We start from the raw sequence: 19,047 nt of genomic DNA on the forward strand, positions 1-19,047 counted from the left end.
AGCAACGTCAGCAGAGATGATGACGGACGTCCATCTATTGGGAGAGGAGATGAGATGAGATGGGATGAGATGAGATGAGAGGCGAGGATAAGAGAGGAGAGGAGAGGAGAGGAGAGGAGAGGAGAGGAGAGGAGAGGAGAGGAGAGGAGAGGAGAGGAGAGGAGAGGAGAGGAGAGGAGAGGAGAGGAGAGGAGAGGAGAGGAGAGGAGAGGAGAGGAGAGGAGAGGAGAGGAGAGGAGAGGAGAGGAGAGGAGAGGAGAGGAGAGGAGAGGAGAGGAGAGGAGAGGAGAGGTAATGATTACTATTCTTTTACTCGCTCAATTTAACGTTCATTCAATTAACGGAGGGATTTGCGGATTTGTGTCGAATGTCACAATTTATCTTGTGACATGCTCTTTTAATCTCGTTGTGATATAGCAGCAGCTCTGTGAACAGGCACTACAACATCTGCAGTGTATGTATGTATGCAGGTCTATGTAGGAATCGATATTTAAATATAACTTATATGATTTTAGCCATCTAAATTGTGGGAATAATCATGAATTTAAAGAAAGGCACATCACTTGTGGGGTGACTTTAGGCAGAATTTTAAGTCGATAAATGATTGGTCGGAGAATTTTAGAAACGTTTGAGCGATAGGAATGTTTCTATAGCTTATATCCAGTTTTAAGATTTTATACACATATATATTATATGCTATTATATGCTATTATGCTATTATCTGCTCATAGGCGTAGGAGCCTAATTTGATTTGGGGGGGGGGGGGGCTGTAACGACTTGCCCGAAAAATATAACCAAAATTTTTCGCGCGCTCCGCGCGCGCTTTACCTCTTAATGTGCATATCATATAGGCGTTCGTCGGGTATTACATCACATGCAAATAACTGATAAATGCCTATATGATATGCACATTAAGATGTTGAACGCGCGCGGAGCGCGAAAAATTTTGATATATTTTCCGTGTTATTACCCTTCCATATTGGTTATAATTATTGGGGAAGTCGTTACAATAATAACGATATATATCATCATAACCATTGAAAAACACACTGCAGATTTTTCTTCTTTCAGTAGGTGCCCGAAAAAATGCTCAGCATATTGCCAGAATTTTCACCAAAAAAATTGAAAAACAAACTGCAGATTTTTCTTCTTTCAGTAGGTGCCAGAAAAAATGCTCAGCATATTGCCAGAATTTTCACCAAAAAAATTGAAAAACACACTGCAGATTTTTCTTCTTTCAGTAGGTGCCCAAAAAATGCTCAGCATACTGCCAGAATTTTCACCCCAAAAAATTGAAAAACACACTGCAAATTATTCTTCTTTCAGTAGGTGCCCGAAAAATGCTCAGCATATTGCCAGAATTTTCACCCCAAAAAATTGAAAAACACACTGCAAATTATTCTTCTTTCAGTAGGTGCCCGAAAAATTGTCAGCATATTGCCCGAATTTTCACCAAAAAAATTGGTTGGGGGGGCTGCAGCCCCCAGCCCCCCCCCCCCGCCTCCTACGCCTATGTATCTGCTTAATGTCTGGAATGCTACTTTTAAGTTTAAATCGGTAATGATGCCAGCTCCTATCAAGTGAATTTTTAAACCTCGATGTTAATCCGTTGTTTTATAAATTTCTAATAACTCAAAACAACACGATTGATCGTAATTTTAACAATTTCCAACAAACCTGTGAATGTACTGGAATTAATGTGGATGACTAACCACTGAAGCGACTATTTGACAATTACATGAACTTCATCCGTTGGTAAAATACTATAGTAGTAGCCTTTGTTGACTAACAATTCAATAGCTGAAAACGAAATGAGCAGAAAATGCAACCTATTTGGTTTCGGAAATCCAGTACCTAGTTGATATCTGGAAGAAGACAATGATCCACACTAAACTCAACAATTGATCTTTGTTCCAATTCAATTCAATACGCCTAAAATTACGTCAAGAGGTTGTCAATTGAAACCACCTGCAATTAATGATGCGTTAATCGACTGCGTATATCTCTTCTCTATAGTATGGCTGGTGTACCATGGAATTAATACTGCCTTCGATATAGGAATACCATACTTTAACTCAGTACATGGTTTGTTGTCTTGAGATGACACACCTTTCCATGCGAATATAGCGCAGAATACGTCCTACATTTTTGAACCATAAATATATAATCATTTAAAGCAAATTCTTTGCCCAAAAAAATGGAACACAGAAAAACACATCGTGACTGGAAATTACGCAGACCAAGCGGTAGTCATGGGAACCTAGCAGGCCAGCCCAAATCTGCAGTGGTTCATGATGGTCTGTATCACCATCAGGCGATGTCCATGGTTAGATCTTTCTATGATCTCTCGGCACTTCAGTGGGATAATCGGGATATGAAGTTCTCAAGATTTGAAGGAAAAGTCATCCTCGTCGTTAACACGGCAACAGCTCATGTGCAATCTAGCAGACATTTCATCCAGGTAAGGAAAGTTAATATAACAAACACAACCATGCCGAATGTATTATGTAGGGGGGATGTGTTTCGAAATAGGAAGGGGCGGTGTTTCCGAGGCGAGGGGCTCTCTTTATCCTCAATTAATTGAGCAATTTAGACAATCCCGAATGCATTAAGACCACCGAGTTTGCGCAAGGGCGGCGGACCAGTGGTAAGGTGTGTGTGTGGGGGGGGGGGGGGGAGGGGGAGTGTGACGAAGGAAAGGGAAAATTTCCCTTATTTTTTTATGAAAAACATCAAAGTGTCCATTCTCATAAACTTAGAAAAGCCTCTTTAGTTAATCAGTTAATTTTCCCACTTTGTAATTAAAAAGTGCCAATTTGTTATTAATAAAGTGCCTTTTTCTTGAAGACTAAACAAAAGTCCATAGCAAGTGCTGCTTTGTTTACAAACATTCAGATGCTGTAATGTTGTGGTACCGTACAGAATGTACACAATAGGCTATAGGCCATAGGATCTATTTTGTCGAGACGTTTTTGAGGTGACTTTGCGGTTTGCCTCCACAAATCAAAAGAATAATGTGTCCCAATGTCATGCAAAGTTTGCCCCACACCCCTCTCCTAAGATTGAAACCTCTTCCATCGCTCTGGGAAGGGGTAGGAAGCTTCCAAAAAGTGGGGAAGGGGGGCAGAACATCAGAGAGGCAATTTCTCATTCCACAACCGCCACTCGTTATGTTTTCCCCCGTACAGACCGGCCATATCACTTAAATATCTATGATGTGTTAGTATGCTATCAATACTTTATTGAGATTGTTTATTGTTAACCTTTCTACAAAAAGATATGGGATGCCATTTTAGAAATAGCATGTACAGACCATAAATAAACAGTGGCGTAGGAAGGTACTTTTGAATGGGGTGGCTGAAGACTGATGGCCGGCCTGGGGGAGGGGTCTAAGGGGAGGGGGTGTCCCCCTCCCCTTTGGCATTTTTTTGCATTTCCAGGTGGCCTCAGATGCAATTTGGTGCAATATAGCACACTTCAACCCACCCACTCCATTTTGTATATAATTTTGCATTTTCACCTGGCCTTAGATGCAATTTGGTGCTCCAAATAAGATTTTTTTCTCATTTGGAAATGAAAAAGGGGTTTTCTGACTTGCGAAGCGGGGGGCGGAATGATACTTCCGCCCCTTCATATTTTTCACTGGGGGGGGGCTGGCGCCCCCAGCCCCCCGGTTCCTACGCCCTTGTAAATAAATAATTAAAATAAAATATTAAAATAAACAAAGGCTATAAGATATCCAAAAGATAGTCCCTCATCAAAGGGGCACATTTTATTGCCAGTAGGGCACATTTGCTATTTTGGAAAAATGGGGGGGGGGGGCACGTGCCCCAGTGCTCCCGGCTCCTACCCACTGGCCCTGGGCTTTAGTGATCCCAAACAGACAACTCGTTATAACACGCGTCCGTATCGTACCGTTTTAAGAAAAGTCACCCATGGAAGAACATGGGCACGAAAACCAAACAATCGAATGACTGTTCCGCTCTCAACCACAGTCCCCTTACATCGAGACCGTGACTGTGTGATTCATCTTCAGGTGTGTTATCACCGATTCACCCCCCCCCCCCACCAGAAGGGGATCATATTGCTGCACATGATCTTAGCCATAGTGCCGTCTCATATATTTTTGCGTATATGGTTGTTTGTGAGAACCCGGTGGTAAAAATAACCTTGCAGTATAGCTCGAGAATTAGTTCACGTGCCTGACGCAGCTTTGTTACGCAACTCAGGCGCGGCGGAACGGAAAAATTATTGGGGGGGGGGGGGGCTAATGTGTGGAGACTATCTAAGCGGAGCGCCACCATCGGTTGGCGCGGAGCGCACAAGAAAATTTTAGGTTTTTTCAAACCCCCAGATGGCCGGAAACGGCACTTTCCGAGTGTTTTATGCTGCGAATACCTAGCCCTAAAATATGGGTCTCAAGGCTGCAATTTCTCAGATTGCACGTAAAAGTCTGTAAAAACATTGTTATTTGTATATTCGATGGTTTTTTAAGAGAGTAGCTATTACTCTTAGTGTACTCGCAAAGATGTTTTTGAGTGTATAGTAAGGGCAGTGGCGGAGCTAGAGTATTGGTCAGGGAGGGCAAGAATGGTCTGTAGGGGCGCTTTCGACACTATCTAGGCGGAGCGCCACCACAGGTTGGCGCGGAGCGTACAGAAAATTTTTGAGTAAAGATACTCCCTAGATTGCAGGAAATGACCCTTTCCGGGGCCTTGCTAATTTGCAGATAAACGGAGAATAAATAGGTGTCGTCGCCATTTTGTCGGAAAATTACACCAACAGAATATGACAAATGTCAATAGGTATATGAGAGCGCAATAAAATAGTCAAAAATCGCGAATAAGTAAAAAGGAGTGAATAGCTGAAAAGGGCGCCAGCAGTCCATTTGAGTCCGTCGGGGGGGGGGGGGGATCCGCCTCCTGACTGTTTATATGGGCGCTCCGCCACTAAGTAAGGGGATGTTGGAGAACTGGCTGAAATGAGGCAAGTCATTGGCCTAAGACGAAGTTGTGTTACGCTTACCGGTACTCACACTCACTGCTTGCACTTTTCACGGGGCGTGAAGACGCGGTTGGGGTGACAATGTGGTCTATAGCCAGGGGACGGGCCGAGGTTCCCCCAGCAATTACTAAAATTATTACACCTATAGAGTATACGTGTGCATCGGACAGATCGACAAGTATGCATTGAAAAATGGGCAGATGCACGTTTCGGAGCCTTGGTAAATATTGGGGGGGCTTATCATGCATTTGCCCCCTCAACTTTTTTATTGGGGGGGCTGAGCCCCCCAAGCCCCCCCCCCGGTTCCGCCGCCACTGACGCAACTGAACTATACAATAGGTAAAATGATAACACTTTGTGTAGGTACAATATATATAACAGCCATAGCACATTAAGAGTAGTCTGCATCCGCTCAGAGTGGTTACAATTGTCGGTAAAACTGTAAAAACTGACCTCATGTGGTGATTTGTTGTGACTTGTTTTCACATAATATCATCGTTTTTGCTGCTAGAATGTTAGCGAGGATATGTTTATGCAGGACTACAGATGATTTGAAAATAAATTAGGATTGAGGTATAATCGAGAGTATTGACCTATTTAAGACAGGATTTGATTAAAATGTGGCTATTACTCCGAGCTACATCAGTAGGAAGGGTCGAGTGTTCTATAAAATCTAGACGATTCTGTACAGAAATAAGCAAATGTCATGATTGACCAAGCTAATAGCTGTCAAGAGATGGACAGGATCAATACAGTTGAAACTTCTACCTATACTTTAGTGCAGGATATATGAAAGGGATGAACTACGTAACTCGATGGACCCCTCAATCCCCCCCCCCCCTTCGACGGTAAGGACTTACATCGGTTAGTCTTTTAGATCCAACATGTAATGTCGACTTACTAGAAACAGGCCTCACCTACCAAACGTGCTTGATACACCACTGGTGCCAGATACCAGCTTCCGTGTATACTGTTACATATTATCAATCTCACTTAATCAGCGTAAAAAGTTATTATTCCTCGTGGGTGCAGGCTCGGTTAGTTTATACGGTTGGTAAATTTGATTCACTAAACGTCAGATCCATTATAGGACTTGTGTTGATATAACTTACCAAAGTTTGGTAAACAAATTTATTTACACTAAGATCTAAGCTAACCTCGATTACGCCTGCGCCGAAACAAAAACTTTGATCCAATCAAAATTTATCGGCATTATACGAATACAGGTCTCTTTAGGTACGTTAACGCCATAGGTTACATAGCACGTACTTCCTTATAGAGAACGTGCACGATATCTATTACATTGTCATGCGTTTCATCGAACTGTTGACGTGGACTGCATATTGCTTTAAGTTTACTCTGTGGACAGTTTTAAGATCTGTGCTAACCCTTACCAGAAAACGTTTAGTGGTTTCGATGCCTAAACATACTAAAAGTGTGGTAAGCCATACATGTTAATATACATGAACTTGTGCACACCAAAATCATGATGAGGATTATCTATTGACTAATGTGGCAACATATATAGAAAGGTATCAATATTCAGTTATCATGCTGACAAAACATCAACCATTTAATTCACTGGTAAGGTTTATACATTATAGAATATTTGTTCCAATTCCTAAAGCAAATCCCTTTTAAGATTTGTTATCATAAACTGAGAGCCTACAAGAGATTGCTTACATGCACAGAGGGTATATTTTGACAACGTTCAAGCCATCTGGTATAAATCACAACACAAATGGCAAATTGGAGACCAATTCACTTGTGATGTGCTCGATTGCCTTTCTCTGTGGTTCAAAACTTGGAATCCTTAGGATAGATTCACTGACTTACCGTCAATGTTAATGGCATTTTACGTACATAAGTATAGGGGCGGATGCAGGATTTTGACAGGGGGGGGGGGTCTGACTGGTCCAGCCGCGCCTGATCGAAAGACTATCTAAGCGGAGCGCCACCATCGGTTGGCGCGGAGCGTACCAGAAAATTTTTGGCTTTACAAACCCCCCCAGATGGCCGGAAACGGCACTTCCCGAGTATTCTAAGCTGCATGTACCTAGCCTGAAAAAATGGATCTCATGTCTGCAATTTCTCAATTGATGAGAAAAAAACAATCTATGAAATATGGTCATAATGCCTTTAGCCACCAATCCCCCTCCCGTCCCTCACCACTGTTTGATGCAGGGCCTCAGTGGCTTAGCTAGGGGTATTGGTCAGGAGGGGCAAGAATGGTCTGTAGGGGCGCTTTCGACACTATCTAAGCGGAGCGCCACCACTGGTTGGCGCGTAGCGTACAGAATTTTTTTGAGTAAAGATACTCCCTAGATCGCCGGAAATGACCCTTTCCGGGCCTGGCTAATTTGCAGATAAACGAAGACTAAATAGGTGTCATCGCCAAATTACACCAACAAAATGTGACAAATGTCAATAAGTAGATGAGAGCGCAATAAAAAAGTCAATAATCGCGAATAAGTAAAAAGTGGTAAAGAGCTGAAAAGGGCGCCAGCAGTCCATTTGAGTCCGTCAGGGGGGGGGGGCATCCGCCCCCCTGACTGTATGGACGCTCCGCCACTGCAAAAACTCACTCGAAATGTATCTGCATCAGTACGAGTTAGCTAGTTTTATTGATGATCTATTCATGGTAGATTGGAGAGAACAAACGCCGTGGATGTTTCTCAATGAACTTTTGGACCACTTCGTCAGTGTCGATAGGAGTGTTATAATACGTGTTCATGAGAACAAGAGCTGTGAGACGTTCCTTGCCCATTGTTGATCGGAGAACAGTTTCATGCCTTCTCACCGCAGAAAACGATCTCTCATGAAGAATTCGTCGGTGCATCCTATGCAGCCTACCGCTCTGCCACCTCACTGCCCAAAACAATTTGAACACCACCTCAATTTTGAAACTTTTCGGTCTGAAAATTGAGATTTTTAGGCATTTTTTGCACGTGTAGCACGCGTGCACACTATAGTTCATTTGACGGAAAAGACACACCTGGCTGACTTGTAAGGATAACCTCCCTTCTGACGTCCTACGTGTTTAAAATTGGTGTTTAATTTAATTATTTTTTCTCTCTCTCTCTTTTTTTCTCTCTTTTTTTTTAATTTTTTTTTTTTTGGGCCAAGAGCAGGGGGGGTCCGGACCCCCTGGACCCCCCTGGATCCGCGCCTGAAGTACCAGGCTGAAAGAACTACTATTGCTAATCACTTCATATGCAGTGTATCTTATCCTTTAAAGAACTGCTTTTTGGCGCCAATCATAGCACGCTATAGCTAGGAAAGTTTTGTGATTACGTAATCGACCTGCCACGGTCGTAAATCGACCTGAGGCTCTACAATGAGCCTGCATAGCGTCTTAACACAATTAGGCTCTTTGTGTAAACACTGTGTGGAAACTATGTTCATGACTACAGTGTAGTTAATCATACAGCGGTCACAAAAAGACCCTTATACAAGAAAAAATATGTGCAGGGGTTGCAGACTAATTTGTAAAAAGAGGTCATTTTACGACCAAGGCAAGTCGATTACGTAATCTCAAGAAACTTTTCCATGATAGCGTGCTATAGTTGGGGTCTATACAACAGACCTTTAATGTACTTAGTGCCTATAAACAAATGATTGCACACGTTGTTGTGATCATGTGACCACGGATTGTCCAAGAGAGTAAACGAGGGAAAAGTAGACTTCAATCCTTATAACAGCCATGCATTGATTTACGAGAGATGCTCGGCATGAATGTCTCCTAAAATAATCTTCTATTTATGAAACAGCCTCTTCTCCTTTTGTCTAAGTTTAATGTCATAGTTGCACCAGAAACAGTGGTTTACTTTTCTTTGTCTGTCTGTTGATGACTAAAGTTGTACAATTGTTCTTAGTGATATATACACCAGTTTCAACCAATGTGAAAACGTTAAGGTTTAAAAAGAAATTTTCAAATAAATCTCAAAGCTCCATTAATGGTAAGATAACAGACGTGATGTCAAGTTTTCACTTGACCAAACCGTTTCCTGTGACGGAAAGTTCAACTGCAACATCTCCGAAATAGGAACATTACTTTCTACAAATGGCATTGGTAATCTGCCACTTGTTCAAGTCTAGCACATAATTGTTGGCTGATTGCTCTCGTTTCTCAGTGTCTTTACAGTACTAAAAATATGTCAATTTTACCTCTTTTCTGATCAACAGCTCAATGAATTATCAATTAGTCGATGGCAACGTGGACTGGTTATACTAGCTTTCCCATGTGACCTTAATAACAGCGAGCCTTGGAACAACTCAGAAATTATGAATTGTCTCCGATATGTCAGACCTGGCGCAAACTTCAAGCCTCGGTTCAATCTCATGGCAAAGGTCGACGTAAATGGCAGTAAATGTCACCCAGTATATAAATATTTGAAGCAGCGCCTTCCCCTGGTCCAGTACTATGCCAAATTAGGAAACCATTCATGTACTTCAACACCATCGGCAACATTTCAGAGTGACATTGATGACAACTTTGAGAAGTTCCTGATAAATCGTGATGGGAAACCAGTAAAGAGGCTAACGGCAGCATCTACACAATCTGAACTTGAGGAAGAGATCGATACACTACTGGTGAAGACATCGACACACCACTAATAAAGGCCGGAATGACACACTAACAATGAAGAGATGGACACACCACTGACAGTGATGAAGACATCGACACACCACTAATAAAGGCCGGAATGACACACTACCAATGAAAATGGATACACTACTGAAGAAGAGATGGACACACTACTGATGAAGACATCGACACCCCACTAATGAATGCCGGAACGACATACTAACAATAAAGAGATGGACACACTACTCATGAAGAGATGGATACACTACTGAAGAAGAGATGGACACACTACTGATGAAGACATCGACACCCCACTAATGAAGGCCGGAATGACATACTAACAATAAAGAGATGGACACACTACTCATGAAGAGATGACACACTACTGATGAAGACATCGACACACCACTAATAAAGGCCGTGACGACACACTAACAATGAAGAGATGGATACACTACTCATGAAGAGATGACACACTACTGATGAAGACATCGACACACCACTAATAAAGGCCGGAATGACACACTACCAATGAAGAGATGGACACACCACTGATGAAGAGTGAAGACATCGACACACTATTAAACAAAATTAAGAGATCAACAAACACCTGATGATGGACACACCACTGATCAAGTGATGGACACACCCTGATGAAGATTTCGACAAACCACTGATGTACAAATCGACACACAACTGATTAAGCGATGACTCACCACTGATTTAGAGATAGACAACATTGCTGAAAGGGATAATACGCTACTCGGGTTTGGTTTGTGAATGTTATAGCTTGCAGTTGTGGGATAATAGAAACTAAATCATTTTGATGAGTGGAGGGCAAGGCTAGTTGTGCAACGTTCTAAAGAACATACAGCCTTTGTGGTACATGCTTTCCTTAGGCTGCTTATCTCCTTTGCTATGTTTATGTGCCTCAAATATTTTACAGTTCAGTGGTACACATACAGACTGGTAAGGTGGTGAGGTGGGCTCACTGAAGGAAAGTATATTATCTATGTGGGCAGGAGGGGGAGGGGGGGGGAGGTACATTAGAAGGAAGGCGAGCTTACCCTGTCAACAAAAGGAATTGTATACCAAGAGGAGATTACTGCCATCTGCAGAATGCGTAGGGGTAGGGGTGGGGTAGGGGTGGGGTAGTGTAGGATAGAGTAATTATCAAAGCAAACATTGAGCTAAGCAAGGCAATGGTAGATTTTGTGTTATGAAAATTAACGTTCAGTAAGGAACACTAACCGCTACAAACAGTATGAATTCTACACCAAACAGTTAAGAAAACAGTAACAACTCTTCATGAAGAAGTATTAGGAAACTTTAAAACCTTTTCAAGTACTGCTGTTTTATTCTATTTTCAATGTTACCTTCTTAATACAATTCAGAACACTTAATTGGTTTCTTAATTATTATCTCTATGAATATGTATGAGCTGTACATAATGGTTAGTTCAATATCAGGCATACATTCTCAAAGGCATGTGAGTTAATTTGCCCAATCCATTCTTATTAAGTTAAGAAATAAACATTTCCCTGTAAAATTAGGCATTGGAGAACAAAACATAGCATGTATTAACCTCCCTACAAATCACTTTAATACAGCTTTGTCTGAGAAGCAAAATCTAAGAAAATATATTACTCTAGGAAAACACCCTTTTTCAATATTGCATGATCCAGTAGTAGTAAATACAAAATTGGACACTGCAAATAGAAGCACACTGCTAACAGACCACATACTACAAAAGATTGCTTCATCTTACCTTATATACATAATATGTTACTAGTATTATTATTCATATTGTTATCATTAACTGCAGTGCATCTACACTACCTAGTTCAATAACTCTTTAATAGTAGTGAATGAGTTCTAGTGTACATCTGATGTATCCATTGCATACAACAGTGAATCGCAACCCTCACACGCACCGACTAATTTATTTCATTTATTTATTTTTGTGGTTTTTTTCCATTTCCTCACAATGTTTATATAATAATAAGACTAATTGGTTCGTAGTCACTGCACCATGAGCAGCAAAGTCCAGAATGACAGTTTTGTAAGGACCATTCCAAGACGGTCACCTCTCCGAGGGGTAAAAGATGCTGTGATAGGGGTGGTGGTGGGGTGATATATAATCTATTCATCCCTTCATATCATATGTAAGCATGAACAAAACACAACTAAACACAACAGAAAATGAAGTATATTTATGTTGCTATCATTCTTCAAACTTCTAAAGCAAGTTGAAAACAATAACACCTGACCAACATCATCAATGACCTAATTTATGATACAACTGTAAACATTCCATCAAGTGACCATATAATCATGTCATGGTTACATACTTTAAAACAAACACATGTCCTGTTGTTTGCAATTACTATTAACTTTGTGTACACTGCACTCATGCGACTTAAAGCTTGTCGGCACACTTCATTCATCAGATTAAAGCCCAAGTAGGAAACAACATTTCATGGGTTTTGCTTCTTCATTGCAATGGAATGACCAGTGAGCTTCATTTCTCACTTTTCTGTTATTTTAGCTGAGTGATACGGTCTATGACCTAAACTGTTCTCATTGACAAGTTTTATAAAATTTACTCTCTCCCTAAATAAGTCTTTTTACATACAGTAGACTAAATACTGTAGAAGTCTTGTTTTTACAATATTAGCAGTGAAAGTTAGCTTTTTCTTGAAACCTGCAAAATCACAAGATATTCTTTTAATAAAATAATACTGAGTCAAAAACGATGAATTATTGATATAGCTATGAACATCCAGTTATTTCATGTGTTTACTATGAACATGCTAAAGATAAGCTCAACATGGCTCTCTAACACTGCAGCGACCTTCATTCATTCTACAGCTTGGCCACTAATAACTCCAAAAACAGCTAACCCAGGCCACTCTCTTCCATTATTTTGTCAAATTTTGGTGAAAGCCCTACAAAGAAAAATCAATTTGAATATTTGTTATTTCACATTTTTGACCTGATGTAACCTTCACTGGTTCATTATTATCTTTGAACAACTTATCACTTTATAAAATGCAGGGAGGAGATGGAGGGTGGGGGGTGGGGAGTGAGGGGGGATAAGGGATAAATTTGCCACTGTCTCACTCAACCAGCTGCTATGGGGTCTTGAAAACAATGGGCCTTCATGAGATGAAAGTAGCATCTTTCGCTACCAAGAAGAAATTGACTCTTTTAGGACCTTAACCAGGCTGTGCTTTCAGCGTCTATGACACAGCGGGGGTACTGGTTGCCAAGACGATTAAAACTGGTATCCGTAAAGGACAGCGACAAGTACACAGCATAGGAAGGATGTGAGAGTATGAAACCCACAGTGCAGAATAGACAGTGTCATGCCGTCACCGTGATTCTTTGGCCTACGATCCAAGCTTTCAGTTTTCATTCATTCTTTTATTTATTTATTTCATTTGTCTTTACATATACAAGATTACTATTATTATTATTCACACATCAAAGCAATTTCAACTGATTTTACTGATTATCGTTCTCATCGTTTCCCGTCACATCCAATCCATGCTTCTTGATGTAGATCTTTCTCTTCCATTCTGGCATCTCTGCTAGTTTGGCCTCCAGTTCTATCTTCTCCTTATTTACTTCCTGATGTTGAGCATCTTCCTCCGCCTTCTTTTGTTCTTTGGCTATCATTAACTTCTTCTTCCATTCTGGAACTCCTCTCCATTTGGCTTCTTCCTCCTCTCTCTTTCTCTCTTCCTCCAGCTGCTTTGCCTAAACGTTTAAAAAAAAAGTGAAATCGATACGACTCAAAAATCGGTTTTACTCGGGGTGGGGTGGGGTGGGGGGGGGAATATTTCATCACAATTTGCACCGTGAAGACACAACCTTCAAAGTAAAAAATCTGCTCAAACTTAAACATGGAAATAAATTCATGTAGATAGCTGAGGATTTACAGTGATATGAAAGGCACTAAGGGAGGAAGTGGGGGGGAGTTGGTGTAACTGGATAGCACACTTTTGGAATATCATGTCATAAACAAATAAAGCAGATCTAAGATGAATGTAAACCTGCAAATGGCTGTTTCTAAGACTCACCTTCTCCTCTCTTTGCTTTTTCAACAACATGGCTTTTTTCCACTGTGGTACAGCGCCATTGGTCGGTTCCACACTAGGGACGCTTGCAGCCGGTAGGGCCATACTCTTACTTCTTGGTGATAATGGACTTCTCGGTGATGATGGCTTGTCTTGGGGGCCCGGGCCTTTAGTTGGTTTAGGTCGAGTCGTTGGTGGTGGTGATGATGGCAGCCGATTTGAATGAATTTTCGCTGTTGGCTTAGGGGATGTAAGTGGTGGTGGTGATTTTGGTCCACCAACATCTCCTGAATTTGAAGGTAGAAAGAGATATTTTTTGCTTTTCAGTGATTAGACTTCAGTCGGCTGAATATCATAGGGAAAGCATGTGACAGTAAACAGCATCAAACATGAAGGTATCTCAGGGAAACAGTCCATACACTTGACGGTTATTAAAATATTAAAAAAAAAAACAAAGCAAAAACAACTCAAGGAAACTGTTTTTACTTTTTCAAGTTTGTGCACATTAACAGAATGACTATTAGAAGCAGCAACGCCTTGTAGAGAGTCTCCATGTACCTTAACAATTAACATAATTAGCTGTGGCTGAGGCAGGTCCTGCAATATGATAGTCTGCGGTGACTGAGGCAGCAATATCTGATATGTACACTGTAAGGGATATCATGACAGAAACAATGCATGGAGTCTGCAGTGACTGAGACAAACCTAACACTAACATCATATGTACATACAGAGTCTGGCACAGTGGCTAAGGCAGGTCCTACACTATCATTATATGTACATAACGAGTCTGTAGTGGCTAAGGGAGGTCATACACTATTATCATATGTACATTAAGAGTCTTTAGTGGCTGAGGCAAGTTCTTACACTATCATCATATGTACATAATTAGTCTGGCACAGTGGCTGAGGCAGGTCTTACACTATCATTATATGTACATACAGAGTCTGTAGTGGCTAAGGCAGGTCCTACACTATTATCATATGTACAAAAAGAGTCTTTAGTGGCTGAGGCAAGTTCCTACACTATCATCATATGTACATAACAAGTCTGGCACAGTGGCTGAGGCAGGTCCTACACTATCATTATATGTATATACTGAGTCTGTAGTGGCTAAGGGAGGTCCTACAGTATTATCATATGTACATAAAGAGTCTTTAGTGGCTGAGGCAAGTTCCTACACTATCATCATATGTACATAATGAGTCTGGCACAGTGGCTGAGGCAGGGCCTACACTATCATCATATGTACATAACGAGTCTGGCACAGTGGCTGAGGCAGGTCCTACACTATCATTATATGTACATACAGAGTCTGTAGTGGCTAAGGGAGGTCCTACAGTGTTATCATATATGTACATAAAGAGTCTTTAGTGGCTGAGGCAAGTTCCTACACTATCATCATATGTACATAATGAGTCTGGCACAGTGGCTAAGGCAGGTCCTACACTATCATTATATGTACATAAAGAGTCTTTAGTGGCTGAGGCAAGTTCCTACACTATCATCATATGTACATAACGAGTCTGGCACAGTGGCTGAGGCAGGTCCTACACTATCATTATATGTACATACAGAGTCTGTAGTGGCTAAGGGAGGTCCTACACTATTATCATATGTACATAAAGAGTCTTGAGTGGCTGAGGCAAGTTCCTACACTATCATCATATGTACATAAAGAGTCTGGAACAGTGGCTAAGGCAGGTCCTACACTATCATTATATGTACATAAGTTGTCTTCAGTGGCTGCGCCTACACTAACATGTTATGTAAAAAGGAGTCTTCAGTGTTTGAGTAGTGCAGTTCTATAATTGATCTGGTCATCTCCAGTAGGGCAGTTGAACTCCATTCTTAGTATGGTCATCTCTACCAGTTACTCATCCATAAATGAGTAAAAAGCTTGTTTTCTTGTTTTAGAGTTGTAAGCATAACTAATGCTAGATGGAAGGCTTTGTAACTAATACACTTTATAAATTTGGAAGGTCTTATAACATAGCATCGGTCAGACAATAATACATCTCTACATAAGTGTGCGAAGTATTGTCAAAGTGAATGAACTATGTATGAATATATGCAACACATCTGAGGAAGCGCACTGTTTTGTATATAATCACATAGAACACATAAGTGAATGAACTGTGTGTGCTGCCATATGTAATACAACTCTGTATGTGCTGTGAATTCAGCGATTAGTTTTATTCTCACCAGACTCCTGCGAGATTTCTGAGAGTTTTCTTTGATTCTGTTTTCTCTTGATTTCCAGAAGCATCTCTTCCATCTGGTTATTACCTGAAGAAGGAACTGGCTTTTGTGGTCCTAAAATTGAACAGAAACAGCACATTAATCAATAAAATGCAATTTACTTTATCTCTACCTTATTTTTATTTCAGATGAGTCTCCAATCCTAGTTTATTTTAAATGAATTTTCTTTTTCATGTCAGATTCATATAATGATTTGGTATGGGTCATTATATCCAATGCCGTAAACACATATTCTGCTGTTTCCTACTGAGTTTGTGTGGGCCATTATACCCACTGCAGTAAACACACACTGTGCTGTTTCCAATTGAGTTCATATGGGCCATTATACCCACAGCAGTAAGTGTCCTACAGTGGGTATAATGGACCATATACTATGCTGCTTCCTATTAAGTTTGTGTGGGCCATTTTACCCACTGCAGTAAACACATACTATGTTTCCTATTGAGTTGGTATGGGCCATTTTACCCACTGCAGTAAACACATACTGTGCTGTTTCCTATTGAGTTGGTATGGGCCATTTTACCCACTGCACTAAAACACATACTGTGCAGTTTCCAATTGAGTTGGTATGGGTCATTATATCCATTGCAGTAAACACATATTCTGCTGTTTCCTACTGAGTTTGTGTGGGCCATTATACCCACTGCAGTAAACACATACTATGCTGTTTCCAATTGAGTTCATATGGGCCATTATACCCACTGCAGTAAACACATACTGTGCTGTTTCCAATTGAGTTGGTATGGGTCATTATACCCACTGCAGTAAACACATACTGTGTTGTTTCCAATTGAGTTCATATGGGGCCATTATACCCACTGCAGTAAGTGTCCTACAGTGGGTATAATGGCCCATATACTATGCTGCTTCCTATTAAGTTTGTGTTGGCCATTATACCCACTGCAGTTAACACATACTGTGCAGTTTCCAACTGAGTTGGTATATGGGCCATTATACCCACTGCAGTAAACACATACTGTGTTGTTTCCTATTGAGTTGGTATGGGCCATTTACCCACTGCACTAAACACATAATGTGCTGTTTCCTACTAAATTTTGTTTGGGCCATTCTATCCATTGCAATAAACAGTATTATACAACACCTAATTGTATTCTGGTCATTTGATTGGTCAATTGCTAATTGATTGCATGCAAAATCCGCTCAATTCCACTCTATGAAATAGAACCATGGGTTACACTTTTTTGGTAGCACTTTTTTCAATGGTAAGAGAGCAGAGAAACCTGTCTGTTCAAACCAATCTGTTGCATGAGTGCATTTTACCCATCTTATTATAATATGTCTTAATATAATTCGTTGAAAGATGTAATTTGTTCCATTCAACTCGGCTGCGCCTTGTTGAATGGAACATTCCATCTTTCAACTCATGAAATATTTGCACTATTGCACTCATAACCATTCATGATTTGTATACTATAACTGTTGTACTTTTATTTTACTTTTATACTTTGTATCCATCCTGGACCATACTATAGACTATACATAACCTATACATGAACATTATTAAAAGTAAACATTGGACTATACATGGACTATATAAAATAATTCATACATATATAGGCTGCACATGGACTATATAATATATACACTATACATGGACTATACAATAGCAATGGTGGAGTAGACGAAATATGTACATGATATCCTAAGAACTGGAAACCAGAAAGCCAGTTGGCCTTGTCATGTACAGTAATTTGCTCAAAATTCCACGTATCTGACAACTGCAGAGTAAGTGAGTTCAATTTATCCAAGGATTAAGTGAGAACTAAAATAGATCACACATGTCCATCTCTCATTTTTAGCACTCACTTGTGGGTATCAACCAATTATTTCAGCGGTAAGGATTTTACAGTATGAAATTTTTATCCTAAAATGTTTCAATATCCCGACAGAACGGTCTCCCTAGGTGAAAAATAGACACATACATGTATGAGCATATGGACATTTTCTTATAAAAAATTTTTGAGCTAGCAAATCAGCCACCAACCTTCCCTTTAAGAATTAATGAATGAGAATAATATGACAATGTTTATACACGGTGAACTATTTAAAGCAGATACCATTTCCTGGATGACTGCACAAGTACTGTTGAAGATCACTTGAGATCTAGTTTATAATAGGTCCATAAAACTAAAACTGATATGAAATTATCCAAACTATGTTCACCAAAAGAAAATCATAACATGGTAAAACTCATGTTCACAAGGTTTTACAGAACTGAATTATGTCGACAGCAAATGTCCTTTGACCTCCACTAATTTCAATAGGATTCTTGTACTCAGAAAAGCTGGATCTACATGACAAGTATGAAGTTCAACAAAGATATACTTTTTGAGTTATACTGTTTAAAAAGATTTCAGACTTTGACCTCTGTTGACCAGTAATGACCTTGGAACTTCACAGAAAAGAATATAGTTCTTGAACTATATAAGACATATCCATATACTATGTATGAAGTTAATGCACTATGAACTTTTGAATTACTGTGATTACAAGCAATGGTCACATACACACACCATCACATAAGTTCCTTTCACCTCCGACAAGGATTACAAAAAAGACAACATGGAGAGATCTGTCAGGGATCAGGATTTACAGAATCCAATAAAAGTAGTGAAACATCAAAATTACATCATATGCTATATTTAGCTTGCAAATTTGAAGCTGTTACATTTAAAGAAATAATAAAAGGCAATTGCTTCAACAAGCCAATGATCATATCCAACTCATATTGCAATATGATTTGCTTTTAACATTTATTATAAAATGTTTAGAGATAATTTGCATAATTACACAGAATCATTATAACCTAGAATCTCTTTTGGCTTCACAGGAAGCCCATCAACTTTGCATTTTAAAAAAGGCTATGAAAAAATTATCAGAAAGGAAAACAACGATCCACTTTAAATTCCCTTTTCTCTCTTCTGATTTACACAGTTGCTTAACAGAGTCGGACTATACGGACAAAGGTGGTATTGTTTACAGTAAAGAGATGAAACAAAAAGTCTACAACAACAACAACTGCTGACATTGTAACTCAACATTAGTACATCTCTATCATAATGAAGAAATCCAAATTTACTATAAAATTTA

General features: G+C 40.0%; 2 protein-coding genes across 6 annotated transcripts in view; one reads left to right on the forward strand and one right to left on the reverse strand.

Annotated features, from left to right (window-relative positions):
* The first annotated feature begins 2,011 nt into the window (after positions 1-2,011).
* On the forward strand, positions 2,012-10,647 carry LOC139975332 (glutathione peroxidase 2-like). Its single transcript, XM_071983187.1, has 2 exons — positions 2,012-2,461; positions 9,190-10,647. The coding sequence occupies exons 1-2, from the start codon at positions 2,198-2,200 to the stop codon at positions 9,619-9,621; spliced, it is 696 nt and encodes a 231-aa protein (XP_071839288.1). The 5' UTR covers positions 2,012-2,197; the 3' UTR covers positions 9,622-10,647.
* Positions 10,648-10,928: 281 nt separating this feature from the next.
* Positions 10,929-19,047, reverse strand: part of LOC139974767 (unconventional myosin-XVI-like) — a 94,267-nt gene continuing 86,148 nt past the window's right edge. For all 5 annotated transcript variants that reach the window (XM_071982174.1, XM_071982175.1, XM_071982176.1 and 2 more), the window contains 3 exons: positions 15,880-15,990; positions 13,678-13,961; positions 10,929-13,354 (listed from right to left, as the gene is read on the reverse strand). In XM_071982174.1, the coding sequence (XP_071838275.1) occupies positions 13,100-13,354; positions 13,678-13,961; positions 15,880-15,990 (650 nt within the window). In that variant the 3' untranslated portion in view covers positions 10,929-13,099. The remainder of the gene's footprint in view (positions 13,355-13,677; positions 13,962-15,879; positions 15,991-19,047) is intronic.

Source organism: Apostichopus japonicus, chromosome 10 (genome assembly GCF_037975245.1).
Source record: "Apostichopus japonicus isolate 1M-3 chromosome 10, ASM3797524v1, whole genome shotgun sequence".
Lineage (NCBI taxonomy): Eukaryota > Metazoa > Echinodermata > Holothuroidea > Aspidochirotida > Stichopodidae > Apostichopus > Apostichopus japonicus.

Excerpts from the sequence above, each read along its gene's own strand:
- LOC139975332 (XM_071983187.1), top strand. The coding sequence starts at position 2,198 with ATGGAACACAGAAAAACACATCGTGACTGGAAATTACGCAGACCAAGC. Across the intron at positions 2,462-9,189 it reads CTAGCAGACATTTCATCCAG|CTCAATGAATTATCAATTAG; the intron begins GTAAGGAAAGTT and ends TCTGATCAACAG.